At 50.3% G+C, this 21473-nt stretch overlaps 1 protein-coding gene across 1 annotated transcript in view; it reads right to left on the reverse strand.

Annotated features, from left to right (window-relative positions):
* FGD1 (FYVE, RhoGEF and PH domain containing 1) overlaps window positions 1–21473 on the reverse strand; it is a 53946-nt gene that overhangs the window by 24919 nt on the left and 7554 nt on the right. Inside the window, exons 2-5 of the mRNA XM_039475708.2 lie at window positions 2699–2872; window positions 1969–2146; window positions 1402–1843; window positions 206–295 (exon numbers count right to left, since the gene is read on the reverse strand). Of these exons, the coding sequence (XP_039331642.2) occupies window positions 206–295; window positions 1402–1843; window positions 1969–2146; window positions 2699–2872 (884 nt within the window). The remainder of the gene's footprint in view (window positions 1–205; window positions 296–1401; window positions 1844–1968; window positions 2147–2698; window positions 2873–21473) is intronic.

Raw genomic sequence — 21473 nt, forward strand, 5'->3', positions numbered from 1 at the left:
CCCAGCGTTAGGAGTGAGGCTTGGTATCAGGATCAAGCTTGGGACATAATCAGAGCTGGCTTCAGGGACAAGCTGACTTCAAGGTCAGAAAGGAGTCTTACCACCTCTAAATTCTAGCTCCAATGGTGGGGTTGAACTCAGGCCCTATTACTTCTTCCTTGAAACACACCTGCAAGGTCCTGGGGCCCTCCAAGAGGCCACTCACCTGATCCAGGAGATGGAGCCTGGAAACGTAGGCCTTCTCAGTTTGCAGGAGCTCATTGGCAATGTGAAACACCTTTTGCTGCACAGTCAACTGGAAAGGAGAAGCAGTAACCCCTGATCCATCTTCCTCTATCCTAACCCTCACCCAAGCCCCCAGAATTCTTAAAACTGTTCCCATGCTACTCTAAGCCTAATACTACCCTAAGATAACCCTGACCCCCATCTCTAGATCTGTAAGTCCTTCAGCTTCATCCCTGAGTCCCCAGTCCACCGTAAAGCCTACCCCTCAATTCTGATGACGTGCACTCCCTCACTTGACAATTTATTCCCTGCTTCCTCTATTCACTCAGCAGAGTGTAGTGGTTAAGCACGTGGGAAGGTAAGTCAGACTTCCTGGGTTCAAATCCTAAGCTCTGCCATTCACTAGTTTGCGTAAGTTCTTTAACAGCTCCTCCATAAATACAGATCATAATAGATCTATTTAATGTAGAGGCTGGTGAGAAACAAAAACAAAACAAAATGATAATAGGACTGAAGTCCATTGGTAATGGAGACAATTAAATAATTTAATATAAAAAAACATAGCAGACTATAGATTAAACGGTCTGTGAATGTTAATTAATCATGTATTCACCCACTCAGTATACTATCAGCAAGGGCCTGCTGAGTACCTGGGGTGTGAGAAAAGCACAAAAGTATAACAACGTATAAAACTCATTGCCTGCTGGCCCAGTTTCCTATTCATTAGATATATTTGTTGAGTACCTGTCATCTCGGCAGTCCCTGGTTTTGGCCCCACACTTGAGCTTGGTCCTGGCAGAGCAAGTATTCTGGCTGAGATCTAACTCAAGTGCGAGGATGCCTTCTGAAGAAATGTTAGGCTGCATGGGCACAGAAAGGGGTCCCTGCTCCCAAGAGCCTTCACCTGCACAGCCTCAGGCCCCTGCAGGGCTCTAGCTCTTGCGCCCCTCCTCCAGCTGTTGAGAAGTCTCTATGGATGTGACAGACTTTCCATTTTACAAATAAGGAAACTGAGCTTATGGTGGGGGGAGCGGAGAGGGAAAAGACTTGCCCAGTGTCACAGAGCTTGGAAACAAGGTCCTATTTTGAGAAATACTGAGCTAGGGGCAGAATCAAGCATAAAAGGCTCCCGGGTTCTCCACACGGTCCTGCCTCTCGGTGAACACATGTCAGTACCTCCACAGACTCCTGTCTCTCCATCAGGGGCACTGGGATTTCTCTGTCCTTCTCTTCCTCCTCCTCCTCGTCGTCCTCCTCCTCCAGGTCACTGTCAACCTCTTGGGAGCCAGGCCGGTGGGGGTCGGCCAAGGCAACAGGCACACTAGCCAGGGCAGGGGGCCCAGGGCAGAGGCTGTGGCTGAGGGGCCCGTCATCACTGACGAAGCAGGTCTCTTCGCTGTTGGATGGCGAGCTGATGCTATCAATGCCGCTGTCCCGGTTGGGCACCTTCTCGCCGTCCCGGGGCCCAGGAGCCAGCAGGAACAGGCAGCGGGAGCCCTCGCCCTCGGGGATCTGGGGCACTGGTGGCTGTGAGGGTGGCTGTGGCAACATGGCTGGCTCTGGGGGACCTGGGCTGGGGCCAGGGGCTGGCCTATCCAAGGCGACAATCACAGGCTCTCTGAGGTGGGTGGTGGACACACACGGAGGCACGGTATGAGCTTGACTGAGAAACCTCTCCTGACTATCCCTTCCTGTCCCAGGCTCCCCCTTCCCCTTAAAGGGTGCCCTAGGGACCAGACTCACCTTTCAAACTTCTCAATCAGTGAGGATACTGCTGCAGAACTGGAGCTGGCCTCTGCCCTGGGGGCCAGGCCCTTGGCCACTCGTGGGTCGGCAGGCAGTGGGCGTGATGGTGGAGGGGGGATGGGCTCTGGTGGAGGGGGCATCCGGGGCATCTGCAGGTAGCTGGGCTTTGGGGGCACTGGAGAAACGAATGGGGAAGACAGAAGGGAGACATCGTGAGCTCGATTCGAGCCTGGCTAACAAGGTGAAACCCTGTCTTTACTAAAAATAAAAAAATTAGCTGGGTGTGGTGGCATGTGCCTGCAGTCCCAACTACTTGGAAGGCCGAGGCAGGAGAATTGCTTGAACCTGGGAGGTGGAGGCTGCAGTAAGCCAAGATCATGCCACTGCATCCAGCCTGGGTGAAGCGTTAAGATTCTGTCTCAATAAATGAATGAATGAATGAATAAATAAATGAAGAGCTGGATTTGGAGGTGGCTGTCATGGCCAGGCAGCAACCCCCTCCACAAACCCCAATCTGCACCTTTGCCTGAGGTAGACACAAAGGGGCTGAGGTGAGATCGCAGTATGGACACATAAGGCTCAAGCTATAGCTGTCTGTGCACTAGGTAGGTAGCACTGCTCCGGGAGCACGGTGCCTCCCTATCCTTCTAACAAGCCCTCTTGTCTGCCATTGGCTGACTTCTCCCCTCCTCTGGGCCTTTCTCTGCTCTTTTCTGGGACCACTTACCCTGTGGCTTCGGGCCCGGTACCCGCTTCAGTGGTGAAGGACGCTGGCTAGGGGTTTCAGTGGGGGGACCTGGGTCTGAGCGAAGCCGCTGGGGACCTTCTGGATGAGGCTCTAGGCTCTGGCCAGGGTCAAGGGACAAACTTTTAACCAGGATCCGGTTTCCCTGGTGCAGCCCTGTAGGAAGAGAGAAAATAGGTGTGAAGCAACTGAATTTAACCCAAACGGGACTGGGGTTCAAGTGAAGACTGGCATGTCTCAGCAAGTATCTGGGGTGTTGGGTTTCTCTGAGCCTCTTTACTGGTCAGTGTTTTTCTGGGAAGCCCCTATCCTAGCCCTCAGTTGGAGAGCCAGACCCAGGGCTGGGGCTGGCCGTTTTCATCAACAGATAAAAGTTCTTTGTGACTAGTGCATTGATTCCGTGTAGGTCAGCAGGCAGTATTAGTAGGGAGTTTAACCAGGCTGGGGGTGGCTGTGAGCACCCTAAAGTTTATATATGCATTTGCAGCCCTTGTTTATACACTCACACAGGTGTCCTGGACATAAACCATTCTTCGACGTTTTTGTGAAGGCCCTGAGAATATCTAGACTTTCTTGTTTACAATGTTGTGCAGCTGACCATGCTTAAAAATGACGAAATTGTGTTTCATGAGCAAAAGTTCTGCTTCTTGAAATCCCAGCTTCTGGTTGGGCACGGTGGCTCATGCCTGTAATCCCAGCATTTTGAGAAGCCAAGGAGGGAAGATTGCTTGAGCTCAGGAATTCAAGACGAGTTTGGGCAACAAAATGAGACCCTGTCTCTACAAAAAATATAAAAGTTAGCTGGGCATGGTGGTGTGCACCTGTATTCCCAGCTACTCAGGAGGCCGAGGTGGGAGGATCACTTGAGCCCGGCAGCCGGAGGTTGTAGTGAGCTGAGATCACCCCACTACACTCCAGCCTGGGCAGAAGAGTGAGACCTCGTCTCAAGGGGGAAAAAAAAAACAAAACCCACAAAAATCCCAACTTCTCACCAATCTGTACTACCCTCCTCGACTTCCACATCTACACAGACCCACATGCATCTTCAACCACTGCCACACATACACTCGCAGCATCCAGAGTTCAGGTCACACAGGTAACTTTAAATCAAACAGCCAGTTCAGAAAAAGGGGAGGACGTTTTGTATTGTCCCTCTTCCCTCACTGTATGTCCCCTAAAGCCACCTCTATCTTTGGCTCTAGAGGAGATGATGGTCATGCTTAGGAGAGGATTTGGTCTGGGAGGCAGTGAGGGACCCTCCACCCCAGGGATGACATGTCCCAAAGAAAGGAATGTGGGGCTCATGTGGTCCTGGCTGTGCAGGGGGCTGTGGGAGGGCCTCAAATGATAGAGAAGTCAGGTGAGGCCAGAGAGGAGAGGGAAAGCCCTTGGACGCCAGGCTGACATCCATCCTGTAGCAGAAGGGAGCCACAAAAACCCCTTGCATAGGGAGAGATGGAGGCAAACAGGTGTGAGGACAAGGGGGAGAGGTAGTCAAGAGTCCCTGGAGGGCTGGGCGCAGTGGCTCATGCCTGTAATCCCAGCACTTTGGGAGGCCGAGGCGGGTGGATCACGAGGTCAAGAGTTACAGACCATCCTGGTCAACACGGTGAAACCCTGTCTCTACTAAAAATACAAAAAATTAGCTGGGCATGGTGGCGTGCGCCTGTACTCCCAGCTACTCAGGAGGCTGAGGCAGGAGAATTGCCTGAACCCAAGAGGCAGAGGTTGCGGTGAGCCGAGATCGCGCCATTGCACTCCAGCCTGGGTAACAAGAGCGAAACTCCATCTCAAAAAAAAAAGAGTCCCTGAAGGTACCACCATCACATGGTGTAGGTTATGCTGTGCCACAGCCACATGGCCTCCCACTCACAGCCACAAAGGGTCTATTACCCTGTATTGCGCAGTCTCCTATATGACTAGTCACAAATGGGCCCACTAAGTCACAGAAACAACTGGTGTTACTTACATCATTTCACACAACTGTAGGTGATTGCCCTTCTGAAAGCCTAGTTGCACAAAGTCACAAAGACCTGCAGTCACAACCTCACATATGATCACATGGCCTCACAGTATCACACATACCTGCAAACATGGTCATGCAGTCACAAAGACACACAGTCACACAGTGGCAATTCTACCATCTTATACACAGCCTCACACAACCACCCAACCACATACAACCATATACCCAGTTAGACATTCTTCAGACATGGTTTCACTGAGTCACAGAGATATATACATTGTCATTTACACCGTGTCTCATAATTGCAGGGCCATGGAGTGTCATACGCACTATAATGTCACACCTGCAAACATGGTTACACGAAGACTATAGCCACAGAGTCAATTATACCATGTCAGACACAATCACATACAGTGGCAAAATAGCGTAAAGTCACATGATACTACACACTCAGAAACACAAACTCATGTGTTGTACACATGACATGTGGTGTACGGGTGGCTCTCCATATCCATGGGTTTTGCAACCTTGGCCTCTGCATGGAGGTTGATTGATCAAAAATATTTGGAGGGCCAGGCGCGGTGGCTCACGCCTGTAATCCCAGCACTTTGGGAGGCTGAGGCGGGTGGATCACGAGGTCAAGAGATCGAGACCATCCTGGTCAACATGGTGAAATCCCGTCTCTACTAAAAATATAAAAATTAGCCGGGCATGGTGGCGCATGCCTGTAGTCCCAGCTACTCGGGAGGGTGAGGCAGGAGAATTGCTTGAACCCAGGAGGTAGAGGTTGCGGTGAGCCGAGATCATGCCATTGCACTCCAGTCTGGGTAACAACGGCGAAACTCCATCTCAAAAAAAAAAAAATTCTTCAAGGTCATATAGCTAGGTCCTTGTTGAGCCAGAGTAAGAATGTCTGCTGGTTATAAAATGGTATCTATTTTCTCTCTGGAGCGAAACTCGGTCTCAAAAAAAAAAAAAAAAAAAAAAATTGGAAAAAAAGTAACAATACAACAATAAAAATTATATAAATAAAACCCAATATAGTATAACGACTATTTACATAGCGTTTGCATATTATAAGTAATCTAGTGATGATTTAAAGTATACAAGAAGGGCTGGGCATGGTGGCTCATGCCTGTAATCCTGGCACTTTGGGAAGCTGAGGTGGGCAGTTCACTTGAGGTCAGGAGTTCAAGATCAGCCTGGCCAACATGGCAAAACTCCGTCTCTACAAAAATACAAAAATTAGGGAGGTGGAGGTTGCACTGAGCCCAGATCATGCCACTGTCCGCTAGCCTCAGTGACAGAGACTCTGTCTCAAAAAAAAAAAAAAAAGTATACAGGAAGGCTGGATGCGGTGGCTCACGCCTGTAATGCCAATGCTTTGGGAGGCCGAGGCAGGCAGATCACCTGAGGTCAGGAGTTCTAGACCAGCCCGGCCACCGTGGTGAAACCCTGTCTCTACTAAAAGGACAAAAATTAGCCAGGCATGGTGGTGGGCGCCTGTAATCCCAGCTACTCGGGAGGCAGAGGCAAGAGAATCGCTTGAATCCGGGAGGCAGAGGCTGCAGTGAGCACAGATCGTGCCACACTGTACTCCAGCCCGGGCGACAGAGTGAGACTCCATTTCAAAAAAAAAAAAAAGTATACAAGAAGATACACATAGGCTGGGCATGGTGGCTCACGCCTGTAATCCAAGCGCTTTGGAGGAAAAGGAGGGCGGATCACCTGAGGTCGGGAGTTCAAGACCAGTCTCAGGAACATGGTGAAACCCCGTCTTAAAAAAAAAAAAAAAAAAAAAAGAAGATACACATATTTTATATGCAAATTACATGCCATTTTATATAAGGAACTTGAGTGTTGGCAATTTTGGTATCTTCAGGCTGTTCTGGAATGAATACCCCATGGAGACCAAGGGACAACTGTAATTTACTATGTCATATTCATCTAACACATCCACGGTGTCCCTGAGTCTTAGCCATAGGCCCAGGAATACACACACTTGTGGGACAGTTGCCTCCTCCTAAACAGTCACTGTGTCACATGCAAACTGTTGTGAAAACATACACACACAAAGACCTCTGCACCCTCCCTTCCAGGGTCACACAGGCAGAAAGAGTCACGGGATTTTAGCTCTCCCAGTCCCAGAGGGAAGAACAGCCCAACCCACAGGGTTCCAGCAGCTTCCCTAGGCCCCTGACCTCACTCGTGGCTACATCCCAGCCAGGTCCACCCTAGGGGACCCAGATCAGGGTCATTTCCCAGCACGGAGGGAACAGGGTACCACAGGCCCCAGGCCGAGTGCCCCTCCCTAACCCTGTACCTTGCTTTGGGTGTCGTTCCTCACTTCCTTCCCCATCTGAGCTGGCAGGGCCTGTCCAGGATGGAGGAGGCGCTCCTCTCTGCTCAGCTGTGCTGCTTACCCTGCCCTGCTCAGCACATCCTGGCCTGGTCTTGCCCTGCCCTCCCCCTGGGCGTGGAGGTGAGGAAGATGAATCACCTGGAGGGTGGCACAGGCGGAGACGTGGTTGGAGAGACACTCGGCCAGAGCAAGGGAAACAGAGAAGAGCTTACAGGGCCAGAGACGCAGTGAGTAACACCAGGCACCTAGCCATGCAAAGACCCCTCTTCAGATACACACACGTAGGGGCCAGGGTCCCTGGTGCCCCTTGTCTGCCTCCATGGGACTGGAGGAAGCCACTTGTTTCCACACCTCAAAGCACGCAGGCCTCTGGGCAGGCCTTCCCTACCCTATCTGTAGCAAAGCAGCAGGGCCCCTGGACAAGGCTGCTCTCCTTCTGCTCCAGTGCTGGTCCTTGGGATGGGGTGACCATACATGCCACCCTCCATGGTCCTGCCCTAGCCCACCCTTTGCTCCCTCCTCACCCATCTCATCTGAGAGCTGACAGGCGGGCCTGCCTCTCCATTCTCTGCCTCCTTGCAGGCAGCCCTGCTGCAGAGGCTGAATGAAACAAAGATTCCCTGGAGTCCCGGGTGAGAGGAACAGGGATTGTCAGCCCAGTTTCTAGTGAGGAGATGGAGACAGAGAGAGAGGCAGTGACTTGTCCAAGGTCGAAGAGCAAATCCATGAATGGTCCACTTTCAGGCAGAATGCTCAAGGACTGGATTCGTTTCTTACTAACCCTGCTCTCCAAGGGGAAGCTGGAACCTGGCCAAGAACCAGGCTAGGTTTCCCTGAGCAGGGGAAGGTTCAGTATCCCTCACTGTCTCTCTGCCTACATTTCCCTGTCTCCTTCTGTTTTCCCTCAGCGGCCCCCTTGGCCCCAAGTCTTGCTTCCTCCAGGTGGCTAAATGAACTTTCTTACAGTCCAGCTTAGATCATGCCACTTACCTGCACAAGAACCTTCTGTAACTCCCCGCTGTCCATGGCAAACTAGAAACTTCTCAGCTGCCCTTGGCGGCCCCTCATGACCATGCTCTATAGCTTTCCTTGGCTAAGTTTGATCTCCGAAATGTTCTTGAAGCTAGCAGACCCTGTGCTTGGGGATGAGAAAATCCCATCCCTGCCCTTCGGGAGCTAAGGGTAGGTTCCCCTCCTCCTTCCTAGAAACCACAACCCTTCCCACTGCCCCATCCCGTCCCTACACAACAAGGTCCTGGATCCATTTTCTCCAGCCCCCTTTTTTTTTTTTTTTTTTGGAGACAGGGTCTCGCTGTGTTGCTTACGGTTAAGTACAGTAGTGTGATCAGCTCACCGTAACCTCAAATTCCTGGGCTCACGTGATCCTCCCCCCTCAGCCTCCCAAGTAGCTGGTACTACAGGTGTTCACCACCATGCCTGGCTATTTTTAATTTTTTTGTAGAGATGGGGGTCCTTCTTTGTTGCCCAGGCTGGTCTCAAACTCCTGGCTTCAAGAGATCCTCCTGCCTCTGCCTCCTGAGATTACAGGCACAGGCCAGTGTGCCCGAATCTAGCCCATTTTTCCTGTGTTTGCTAATCCACAACATTCTCACACCCACACTCACACCTCCACACCTGACAAGATCCTCCACCAGCACCTCCCCTTCCACCAATGGATTTGCAATGCCCCAACGCCCATCAGAGCAGAGATCACCAAAGAGCCCCCCTCACACACATTTGGTCACACCACCAAATTTTTTTTATTTTTAACTTTTGAGGTGAGGTCTTACTGTGTTGCCCAGGCTGGTCTCGAATTCTTGGGCTCAAGCAATCCTCCTGTCTCAGCCTCCCAAGTAGCTGGGACTACAGGTGTGTACCACCACACCCAGCCACCACCAAATCTGATACCACTCTGTGGAAATATACCCAGCCACGCAGCAACTGTGCACATCCCTCAAAGACCTAGAGAGAGACCACAGAGCTGCTCATGTGTCTGTGTGCACAGTGCTCAGCACAACTGCACACACAAAACCACTGCTGCCACTCGGACACCTCTTGTCACCTACTGTGCCAGCTCTGCTGTGGGGATGGGGGTGGGGTGTACGCCCTTCCGGCTCCACTCTCAAGCCCCCGCCCCCCAGCCATTCAGCAGACCAGAAGGGCAATCTTGACCTTTACCCTGAAGGAGTTCCCAGTTTCAAAGACAAAAGACTCTAGCTCAGGAAAGGCAAAGGGGGTCAGCCTGTGAGGACTGGGGAAGCTCAGGGGAATGGATAGGGTGGCCAGACAAAATACAGGACACTCACTCAGTTAATTTTTTTTTTTTTTTTTTTTTTTTTTTGTGAGAGTTTCCCTCTTGTTGTCCAGGCTGGAGTGCAATGGCGTGATCTCAGCTCACTGCAACCTCCACCTCCTGGGTTCAAGTGAGTCTCCTGCCTCAGCCTCCCAAATATTACAGGTGTCCGTCACCACGCCCAGCTAATTTTTGTATTTTTGTAAAGACTGGGTTTCACCATGTTGGCCAGGCTGGTCTCGATCTCCTGACCTCAGGTGATCCATCTGCCTCAGCTTCCCAAGGTGCTGGGATTACAGGCATAAGCCACTGCGTCTGGCCGCTCAGTTAAATTTGAATTTGAATTTCAGATAAACAAGGAATGTTTTAGTATAATATGTCTCAGGAATATTTATAGCAAAAATTTCTCAAGCTATACTTTAAAAATGACTTGCCGTATGTCTGAAATTCAAATCTAATTGTATTAAATACTTTTCGGGGACTAATTCTGGCAACCCTAGTCAGGGAAAGCTTCCAGATGAATGTGGCAGAGCTGGGCTTTCAAGATAACACCTGGTAGCCAGAGTCCCCCAAGACTCTTGTCCACTTAAGCCTCAAGTACACTGGGGACTCTGCCCAATTTCCCCTGTAATGGGCATCTGAATGCTCAAGACAGTGCCGTTATTTCAGGGACGGCCTTGAATCTGCTCTTATTTTTTTAAAAAGTCAGTAATTTAAAAATGATGGTACTTGACTATTCCCAAGAAGGGTGGTGTCATCACGATCACTGATTGGACTGCATGGATTGGACTGCCATAGCACCTGTATTAGGAACAGCTGGCTTAGGAGTTGCACAGACCTCACTTGAGATCCCAACACTACCTTTTACTAACTTTGTAACGCTGGGCGAGCCTCCCCATCTATCTGAGCCTCAGTTTCTTTATCTGGAAAACAGGACAATAATAGCGGTTCCCTGGTTTGGGGGGGCCTATGGGAAGTGACTCCCCCCACTCCCCAGTGTGCACACGTGCACACACAGACACACACACAAACAGTGTGATATGGGTTAAACTTGAAAACCAATAGAATCACACATCCATAAAGCCACAAAACTACACACAGAGATACATAAGCCCACAGGCTGCAGGCTGCAACCCACTGTAAAACTGTGGATACGCTGAGAAACACAAACAAACCTAGCCAGAGACAGACACAGAACCCAGCCCCACTCACCAGGACAGCTCGGCAGATCAGGGCAGGATTCCTATGAGAGGTGGTAGGGCAGTGAAGAGACAATAGTGCTCTGTCCTCCCCATTCAAATTCAATTCAAAATACAAACCAGAAAAAACTGTCAAATAAGTGTCCCAGAAGTGTAGCCGAGGTTTGGATTTTCCCATGACAACCTGTTGTTGTTAAAATAGGAAAACCCTTCCAAAAATTGTTTCTGGTCGCTGCATGCCCCTGTGTGGCAGGTGCCCCAAGCACATGCTTCCGGGTTTACTGGCAGAGCAGGTCCAGAATCTAGCTGAGTTTGAGGACAAGGTCTCCTTTTGCCCATTCCCACTGGAACTGGACCCTGCATCTCTCTCACCCCTTCCTGGGAATTTTGGCTGCCAACTTTCCCCCCTCCCCAGCTAGTAGCAGCCTCCTCTTGCTTCTCCCAGCTGTAGCCTTGGCTTAATCTCAAGACAGCTATTAGCGCTCCAGACTGGACCTTGGCCATTAACTCCCTGGTGTCCTGTGACAAGGGGCTTCAAAGCTCTGGGCCCCCACTTCCCCATGTGGGACCCAGAGCTATGAAGGATAGCTCTGGAGAGATGTGAAACTGGGGAGAAAACAAGTGTTCTGCTTATGAGCGATCAGCGAAATGCTAGGGTCGGCGGAAGATGGCTCCAGCACGCAGGCCTCCTGACAGCCCAGGCAAACTTCTCCCTACAGCCCTCAAACCTCTTCCTTTCCCGGCTGAGAGGTAGGCTCCAGGGACAGCTGGAATTCCTGGGGTGGGGTAGGGAAAGGGAACAGAGGGAGTGGAGAAGAAAGAACAGCAGAAAGGAAAGTGCCTTTTGGGAAGCCAGTTCTGGGGGGAGGGGGGGACGACACACATCCCTCTGCCCTAGATAAAAAAGCCAAAGCTGTAACTTCCCCACCTCTTCCCACCTGCCCCTTGAAAGTGAGCTGCAGCCCAGCTGCCCCACTCCGCCTTCAAGGCCAGACTGCACCCAGGCCTTGCTTGACCTGGCAGATGCTGTCTCTGAAAGTTCAAACACAAAGCTCGGTCAAGTGTGAAATCTGCAGAAGGAGCTGTTTACAGGAACCCTGTGGGTAGCTCAGGGGTTCCTTCCCTGAAGTCGACTATTCTTCTGAACTTAAGGACTCTGCAGAAAAATGAAGGCACTTTCTGTAGCGTGAAGACACTTTCGGAAAGCGGGGGCCATTGTGGCAAGTCAGGAGCTTCCTAACTCTTGAGAGTTTCCTGAAGAGCGTTCTATCCTGCAAAATGGAGACACTTCCCGTGAAATGGAGGTCTCTGATAAACAGAAGGCCCTTCTGTACAGGAAAGACGTTTTAGCAAAATAGAGGCGCCTTCTTCAAAGCGGAAGGACATTCGGTAAAGTGAGGCGAGGTCTCTAAAGGCCCTTTTGTAAAATAGATGGCCTATTTGTAACTGACTCTGAAGAATCATGAAAAAACAGAAGACTGTTAAACAGGGGAACTCCTTTTTGTAAAGTGAGGCCACTTCTGAAAAGAGAAGGATGTTTCTGTAAAGTGCGGACCCTTGTATAAAATGAGGAACTTCCTGTAGAGTGGGACAGTCTAAGGCCATAGGGAATGGTGGGGACTGGGTTAAACTGGAAAGCATATGCCTCACCTAAAGTAGGAACAGCAGCTTCTCCCCGCCACCCAGGTGTCACCTTGCAGAAATGTGGCCCTGTACTGTCAAGTCTTCCAATATTTCAAGAGAATTCAGAAATCCACATTTTTCTTTTCTTTGAGACGGAGTCTTACTCTGTCACCCAGGCTGGAGTGCAGTGGCACGATCTCAGCTCACTGCAACCTCCACCTCCTGGGTTCAAGCGATTCTCCAGCCTCAGCTTCCTGGGTAGCTGGGATTACAGGTACGTGCACCACTGCATCTCCCAAATTTTTATATTTTTAGTAGAGACGGGGTTTCACCATGATGGCCAGGCTGGTCCTGAACTCCTGACCTCAGGTGATCCACCTGCCCTGGCCTCCCAAAGTGCTGGGATTACAGGTATGAGCCACCATGCCCAGCTGGGAAATCCAGGTTTTTTCATGTGGAATCCCTTGATTTAAAAAACTGTGAGCAGGCCAAATGAAACTTGAGTCAAATTCAACTTGTGGGTCATCACGTTGCAGTATCTGAGTTAGATGGTCCTGAAGGCTGGTCCTGCCCCTGCTGTTTATGTCTTCCCCTATCTCACATGCTCTCTCCCTTGAGTAAGAAGCCTTGCAGTTCCTGTCCCACTCCCTGGAAGGGCCCAGTCTCCTCTGTCTGAGCAGGCTCAGGGAGCTGGCCCATACATTTCTTGTCAGAAGTTCCCTGAACTGGAATCTGCCTTTTGTTCTGTCTGCCCCAGTTCACCTTCTGCCTTCTGCAGGATGCCTAAAGAGAGCAGGGGACTGGAAGAACATGCAAAAATCTCTGGAACTCAGGCTGTTCACTTTTTAGTAGAGGATATAAGATCTGAGGATTTAACTGCTGAACACATACTCTGGGCCAAGTGTTGCGTTGATGCTTTCTCGCATGGCATCCTCCTAACGATCCGGTGAGCTATTACCCATTTTACAGATGAGGAAACTGATGCACAGAGAGGGAAAATAATTTGCCTGAGGGCACACAGCTAAAAGTAGTTGAGCTGGGACCAGATCCCAAGTGTGTCTGTGTCCAGAGTCACAGAGCACATCTTCAGTGACTGACGAGTTGGGAAGAGATCACATTTGGAGGGGGGAGTAGAAAAGACTTCCCAAAGGAGGTAGTTTTTAGTTGCGTCATCCAGGATGGGGTGTGTTCTTTTCAGGTATAGATGGGCTGAGAATGGTTCTGCACACAAGGGAAGAGTGGGCAAAAATGTGGATACTGGGTTGGAGGGGGTGTGAGTGAAGCATATATTTGAAGCACATAGCGTCCTAGGTTTGCAAGAAGGCTCCACAGCAGGAAGAAGGATCAGGAAAGGCCAAAAGATTCAAGCAGGCAGCCACCCACCACCCCCACCACAGCCACCACCACAGACCTATAGGGGGCATGCAGAGACAGACGCAGGCACAGGAACAGACACAGGTATAGAAACAGACACATCCACAAGATCTCAGGAGACCCACACACAGGAACATTTAGAAACTCCCACATGCTTAGCGCCAAGGTGACATACAGCTAGGCACTGAGAAGCACATAACACATACAGACCCAGAGACACACATGGATCTATGTGCAAACACACAAGGCCATACAGAAACAAGAACATGAAGACACTCACACAAACTAGATCCATAGGGACAAAGGCCAGACACATGCACGAATGCACACATTCACACACACACACACACACACACACACACACACACACACGCAGCCACATGAGAGCACAAGCAGCCCATCCCTCTTCCAGTAGCTTGATTACTGTGAGGGCCCGGCTACCTCCTCCCAGCTTCTCTGGACTAGAGGCCAGAGAAGGATAGGGGGCGGCAGCTCCACCCTCCGGGAGGAGCTGGGAACTTCAGAGGACAGGAAGGGAAGGGAGTGGAGCTGCAGCTGGGAGCACTGGGAACAGTAATTACCCGGTTCTGGGGCTGCCACGCTGGCCAAGATTCCCCTTCCCGTGAGGCAAAGCCGCTGGGGGATGGTCCCTCTGACCCTTGCCTCAACCCCAGGGACCCCGACACCCACCCATTTCCCTTCCCATTCACCAGAGGCCTGGCCAAATCTGAAAGTTGGAGACACAGAGGGATTATGAGGGGAACAGAGAGATGATAAGAGGAAGACACTGGGACAAAGGCAAAGGAGGGAGAGGACAGGAAAACCACAGAGACCCAGAGATGGACATAGAGGGAGACGGATAAAAGGAAGGGACAAGTCAGAAGGGAGACAGAGACAGAAAGGTCCACACAGGGCATGGCAGTCTGCGAGGGATACAGGCCCAGAGATGCAGAGAGGGAGGACAAACAGGGCAGGCCAGGGCCATCTGTTGAACATGGTGACAATGTGCCATACCGAGGGCTGTGGGATGGATCTGTGGCACTGAATCTTTACAACCACCCTAGAAGGTGAGAATGGCAACCCCACTTTTCAGATGAGAAAACCGAGGCTCAGAGGGGTGAGGTGACTTGGCCAAGGTCACATGACACTTTGGAAGTGGCGGACCTGGGTCTGGGGAGCTCTCTCTGCCGCCAGCCCCTGCCAGAGACAGGGAGGCCAAAACAGAGATCTCTGAGGGAATTCTCCAGAGAGAAAAGCAGTCAGGGAGCCTGGGAGATGCTCCCTAAGAGATGCGCTGAAAGCGACCCCAGCCTTCCCTGCCCCTCCCGCACAGGCGCGGTGGGGGAGGGGATGCGTCTACACCTGGAATGCATTAGGTAGGGGGCCCGGCCTAGGGGAGTGGGGAAGGAGCTGGAGGGGGAGCAGGGAAGGCAAAGGCAAAGGCAGTGGTGTGGGCGGTGGCAGCCCAGGCCTAGCAGGCCCTGGGCGGGCGGAAGGGCTTCCATGCCAGCTGCAGCTCCCAGAGGCCAGCCCTGCCAGTCCCGCCTTTCCCGCTTTCCACAGGCGCCTTCCCTCCTCGATTTAACCCTTTCCCTGCAGGGGCCATGGGGAAGTGCCAAGGAGGGCTCTTTCCTCTTAGTCTCAGCTACATACCTGTGCCCCTCACCCACCTGCCCTTACTCTGGGACCCAGATAGGCACATCTAATGCCAACTGGGTGCTGTCAGCTAGATGTCCTGTCTTCAGGCTCCTCAGCCTCAGCACATGGCGAATGACACTCTTCTCCTGCCTTCCCCATCACAGGAAGGACACCTCCATCCGGCCAGCTGCCCAAGTCCTAGGCTTCCGGCCAGGCCCCAAGTCTCTTAGACACTGTGGTCAGTTGCTGTAGAATCCCTATGCTTCATTCCCCCTAACTGGTTTCTCTCCCATCTTCCAGGCCTCTCCGAGGGATTCTCCACACCACTGCCAGCTTTTGGAAAACACAGTCCCCTTCAATCCCTTCAGCCTTGTAAAGGGCTCCCCTGGCCTTGGGGGGTGAACTCCAAACTCCTGAGCACAGGGACCAGGAAGGCCTAGCTCAGGAACACTTACTTCTCCGCCCCTCGAGCCAGCCACAATGGCCTTTTGTCTGTTCCTCGAAAGTGCTCTCTCCCGCCTAGGGCTTTGGCACATGGTGTTCCCGTGACCCCAAGTGCTTGTCTGCTTCTCCCTACCTCTGGACTCCTATATATCCTTCAGGTCTCAACGCAAATATCTTCTTTGCCCTGTCCACCCACTCCCCCGATGCTAATGTGTTCTTCTTCTTTTTTTTTTTTTTGAGATTGAGTTTCCACTCTTGTTGCCCAGGCTGGAGTACAATGGTGTGATCTCGGCTCACCGCAACCTCGTCTGCCTCCTGGGATCAAGTGATTCACCTGTCTCAGCCTCCTGAGTAGCTGGGATTACAGGCATCCACCACCATGCCCGGCTAATTTTGTATTTTTTAGTAGAGACAGAGTTTGTTCATGTTGGTCAGGCTGGTCTGGACCTCAGGTGATCCGCCCACCTCGGCCTCCCAAAGTGCTGGGATTACAGGCGTGAGCTACCATGCCTGGCCCCTAATGTGTTCTTGCAGCATCTGCACTTGGAATTGCTTGTAGTGTGTCTTTCCTGCTAGGTATCAGCTCCATCAGGACGAGGATAGTGACTTGTTGCCTACCTGGCACCTAGCACAGGGCCTCGCACGTTGTAGGTACTCAACAGATACATGTTAAATAAAGAAATGCCCCCCCTTCCTCCCCTCTTTCATTCTCCCTTCCCCTCTTCCCTATTTGCTCAGCAGGTATTATTTTACTGATGCCACAGTGACTAGGTCTGTGATATTACAAATGGGGAAACTAAGATCCTGAGAGGGGAAGGGAGGCCTGGAGGCACAGTGAACCAGCTGCAGAGCCAGGAGTGCTGAGGCTCCCTCGGCTACTGCCCTGCAGCCTTGTCTCAGGAGCTGTGTGTGTGTTTTTTTAAGGTGTAACACCTTCCAGGTCCAAGGAACTGGGCACCAGAGCCCAGAGAGGCTGGACTCATTGCTCCAGAGATGTTTGCTCTCTGCAGATGAGGGAACTGAACTCTGCGGTGCTAGCCAATGGCAGACTGCATTTCCTGCCCTCATTCCAGACAGGTCCTAGCCCCACCCAGCCAGCGTCTGGCCAGCTCCACATCTGCCTAAGGCATTTAGCTAACTGGCCCCCAGAAAGCCATGGCTTGGGTTTGTCTGGGGCTTTGTTAGCTGCCACTCCACTCTCCCTTGAGGGAGCAGGCAGCCCCAGTTGGGCCCTCCCCCAGGGACAGAGGGGCCTGAAAGGGCCAAGAGCGGACTGCCAACCATCTGCAATTTGGAAGTTTCTATTCTTTTAGTCTTGTCTGGGGAAGTCCTTTTCCCAGCTACCCACAGTCTTTACATTTTGTTGTGTTTGTCTGGAAGGCCCTAGCGGACTAAGAACCACATCTGGTTCTTTTCCCAGACTCTCCCCTGGAATCTCAAACTTCTGCTCTGCAAAACTCCCCAGCAGACCCCACTACCTCCTCCTGTCCCAAACCCTCTCTTTTCCTTTCCATGAGCAAACCCCCTTACTGGCCCCTCAGGATGCCCTCAACAGAGAAAACACCAAGGGAACCACACAAAATCACTTTACCAATGTTTGATTTGCTCTTCAGAAGTACTCCTCCCTCAATACTGTGCAATAGCCAGTTATCCTGGGTGTATGTGAAATGGGTCTCAGCTTCATGCAAATATACTGTTTATTTATTATTTTTTTGAGACAGAGTCTCACTTTGTGACCCACGCTGGAGTGCAGTGGCACAATCATAGTTCACTGCAGCCTGGAACTCCTGGGCACAAGTGATCCTTCCACCTCAGCCTCTCAAGTAGCTGGGACTAAGGCATACACCACCATGCCCTGCTAATGTAAAAATATTTTTTGTAGAGACGAAGTCTCACTATGTTGCTCAGGCTGGTCGTGAACTCTTGCTTTTCAAACAATCCTCTCCCACTGGCCTCCCAAAGTGCTGAGATTACAGGTGTGAGGCACTGTGCCTGGCCTCAAATATGTTTTATTTTTATTTTGTTTATTGTTTTTTTTTTTGAGACGGAACCTCGCTCTGTTGCCAGGCTGGAGTGCAGTGGCGTGATCTCGGCTCACTGCAACCTCTGCCTCCCAGGCTCAAGTGATTCTCGTGCCTCAGCCTCCCGAGTAGCTGGGATTACAGGTGTGAGCCACCGCGCCCGGCCCTCAAATATGCTTTAAAAATTGCTGGGTCTCGCCAGGCGCGGTGGCTCACGCCTGTAATCCCAGCACTTTGAGAGGCCGAGGCGGGTGGATCACGAGGTCAAGAGATCGAGACCATCCTGGTCAACATGGTGAAACCCCATCTCTACTAAAAATACAGAAAATTAGCTGGGCATGGTGGCGCGTGCCTGTAATCCCAGCTACTCAGGAGGCTGAGGCAGGAGAATTGCCTGAACCCAGGAGGCAGAGGTTGCGGTGAGCAGAGATCGTGCCATTGCACTCCAGCCTGGGTAACAAGAGCGAAACTCCGTCTCAAAAAAAAAAAAAAAATTGCTGGGTCTCAGCTTCATGCAAATATACTTACAGCTTTCCCCCGAAAAAAAGCCTTTCTATGGCAAAGTTTCAGGAGGTACTGAATAGTTCACCTGAGTGTGACCCTGCCAACCTCACTGTCTGTCTTCAAGGATGGGACTGGCTCGCAGATCTATACATGGTATGTGTTGGTGGTGAAAACTCCCAAACATCGCTGACCCAAGCCTCTTTCCTGAGCTTTCCAATCCTACATCCAAATGCCTGCTGGTGAGATGACACAAACAAATGGAAAAATATTCCTTGCTCATGGATAGGAAGAATCAATATTGTTAAAATGGCCATATTGCCCAAAGTAATTTACAGACTTAATGCTATTCCTACCAAACTACCAATGACATTCTTCACAGAATTTTAAAAAACTATTTTAAAATTCATATAGAACCAAAATTATCCAAATAGCCAAGGCAGTCCTAAGTAAAAAGAACAAAGCCAGCCAGGCGTGGTGGCTCAAGCTTGTAATCCCAGCACTTTGGGTGGCCAAGGTGGGTGGATCCCCTGAGGTCAGGAGTTCGAGACCAGCCTGGCCAACATGGAGAAACCATGTCTCTACTAAAAATACAAAAATTAGCCAGGTGTGGTGGTGGGCGCCTGTAATCCCAGCTACTCAGGAGGCTGAGGCAAGAGAACAGCTTGAGGCCAGGAGGCAGAGGTTGCAGTGAGCCAAGATTGTACCACTGCACTCCAGCTTGGGTGACAGAGTGAGACTCAGTCTCAAAAAAAGAAAAAAAAAAACCCAACAACAAAAAACAAAGCCAGAGGTATCACTCTACCAACCTTAAACTATACTTACAGGGCTACAGTAACCAAAACAGCATGGTATTGGACAAAAACAGATACGTGGACCGATGAAACAGAAAGGAGCCCAGAAATAAGGCCGCACACCTACAACTGTCTAATCTTTGACAAAGCTGACAAAAAGAAGCAATGGGGAAAGGACTCCCTAGTCAATAAATGGTGTTGGGATAACTGGCTAGCCATATGCAGAAGACTGAAAATGGAACCCTTCCTTACACCATATACTAAAATCAACTCAAGATGGATTAAAGACTTAAATGTAAAACTCAAAACTATAAAAACCCTGGAAGACAACCTAGGAAATACCATTTTGGACATAGGACCTGGCAAAGATTTCATGATGAAGGCACTCAAAGCAATTTCAACAAAAACAAAAATTGACCAATTGGGCCTAATTAAATGAAAGAGCTTCTGGGCCAGGCACGGTGGCTCATGCCTGTAATCCTAGCACTTTGGGAGCCTGAGGTGGGTGAATCATCTGAGGTCAGGAGTTCAAGACCAGCCTGGCCATCATGGTGAAACCCCATCTTAAAAAAAAAAAAAAAAGGCCGGGCGCTGTGGCTCACGCCTGTAATCCCAGCACTCTGGGAGGCCGAGGCGGGTGGATCACGAGGTCAATAGATCAAGACCATCCCGGTCAACATAGTGAAACCCCGTCTCTACTAAAAATACAAAAAATTAGCTGGGCATGGTGGCGCGTGCCTGTAATCCCAGCTACTCAGGAGGCTGAGGCAGGAGAATTGCCTGAACCCAGGAGGCGGAGGTTGCGGTGAGCCGAGATCGCGCCATTGCACTCCAGCCTGGGTAACAAGAGCGAAACTCCGTCTCAGGGAAAAAAAAAAAAAAAAAAAAAAAAGAAAGAACTTCTGCATAGCAAAAGAAACTATCAACAGAGTAAGCAACCTACAGAATGGGAGAAAATATATGTAAACTATGCATCTGACAAAGGTCCAATATCCAGAATCTATAAGGAACTTAAATCAACAAGCAAAAAAGCAAACAAACCCATTAAAAAGTGGGCAAAGGACATAAACAGACAATTTTCAAAAAAAGACATACATGTGGCCAATAAGCATATGAAACATCGGCCGAGCGTGGTGGCTCACACCTATAATCCTAGCATTTTGGGAGGCTGAGGTGGGCAGATCACCTGAGATCAGGAGTTCAAGATCAGCCTGGCCAACATGGTGAAACCCCTTCTCTGCTAAAAATACAAAAATTAGCCGGGTGTGGTGGCGTGCACCTGCAATCCCAGCTACTTGGGAGGCTGAGGTGGAGGTTGCAGTGAGCCAAGATCACGCCACTGGACTCCAGCCTGGGTGACAGAGAAAAAAAGAAAAGTAAAAATGCTCGATATCACCAATCATTAGAGAAATGCAAATCAAAACCACAGTGAGATACCTCCTCACACCAGTCAGAATGGCTATTACTAAGAAGTCAAAAAATAACATGCTGACCAGGTTGCAAAGAAAAGGGAATGCTTATACACTGCTGATGGATTAGTTAAGCCATTGTGGAAAACAGTTTGATGATTTCTCAAATAACTCAAGCAGAATGACCATTCAATCCAGTAATCCCATTATTGGGTATATACTCAAAGAGTATAAATTGTTCTACCATAAAGACACATGCATGTTCATCGCAGTGCTATACACAATAGCAAAGACATGGAATTAACCTAAATGCCCATCAATAGTAGACTGGATAGAGAAAATGTGTTATGTATATACCATGAAATATCATGCAGCCATAAAAAAGAATTAGATCATGTCCTTTGCAGGAACATGGATGGAGCTAGAGGCCATTATTCTTAGCAAACTAAGGCAGAAACAGAAAACCAAATACCGCATGTTCTTTATACATGGGAGCTAAACATTGAACACATATGGACACAAAGAAACACCACCAAAGCCTATTTGAGGGTGGAGGGAGGGAGGAGGGTGAAGATCAGAAAAACTACTGGCCAGGCCTGGTGGCTCACGCCTGTAATCCCAGCACTTTGGGAGGCCGAGGTGGGCGGATCACCTGAGGTCAGGAGGTTTTTTTTTTTTTTTTTTTTTTTTTTAAAGACAAGGTTTCACCGTGTTGGTCAGGCTGGTCTTGAACTCCCGACCTTAGGTGATCCGCCTGCCTTAGCCTCCAAAGTGCTTGGATTACAGGCATGAGCCACTATGCCCGGCCTGAGGTCAGGAGTTTCAGACCAGCCTGATCAACATGGTGAAACCCTGTCTCTACTAAAAATACAAAAATTAGCTGGGCATGGTGGTGCACGCCTGTAATCCCAGCTACTCAGGAGGCTGAGGCAGGAGAATCACTTGAAGCCAGGAGGTGGAGGTTGCAGTGAGCTGAGATCGTGCCATTGCACTCCAGCCTGGGCGACACAGCAAGACTCTGTCTCAAAAAAAAAAAAAAAAAAAAAAAGCTGGGCATGGTGGCTTATGCCTGTAATTCCAGCACTTTGGGAGGCTGAGACGGGTGGATCACAAGGTCAAGAGATGGAGACTAT

This window comes from Saimiri boliviensis, chromosome X (assembly GCF_048565385.1).
Source record: "Saimiri boliviensis isolate mSaiBol1 chromosome X, mSaiBol1.pri, whole genome shotgun sequence".
Lineage (NCBI taxonomy): Eukaryota > Metazoa > Chordata > Mammalia > Primates > Cebidae > Saimiri > Saimiri boliviensis.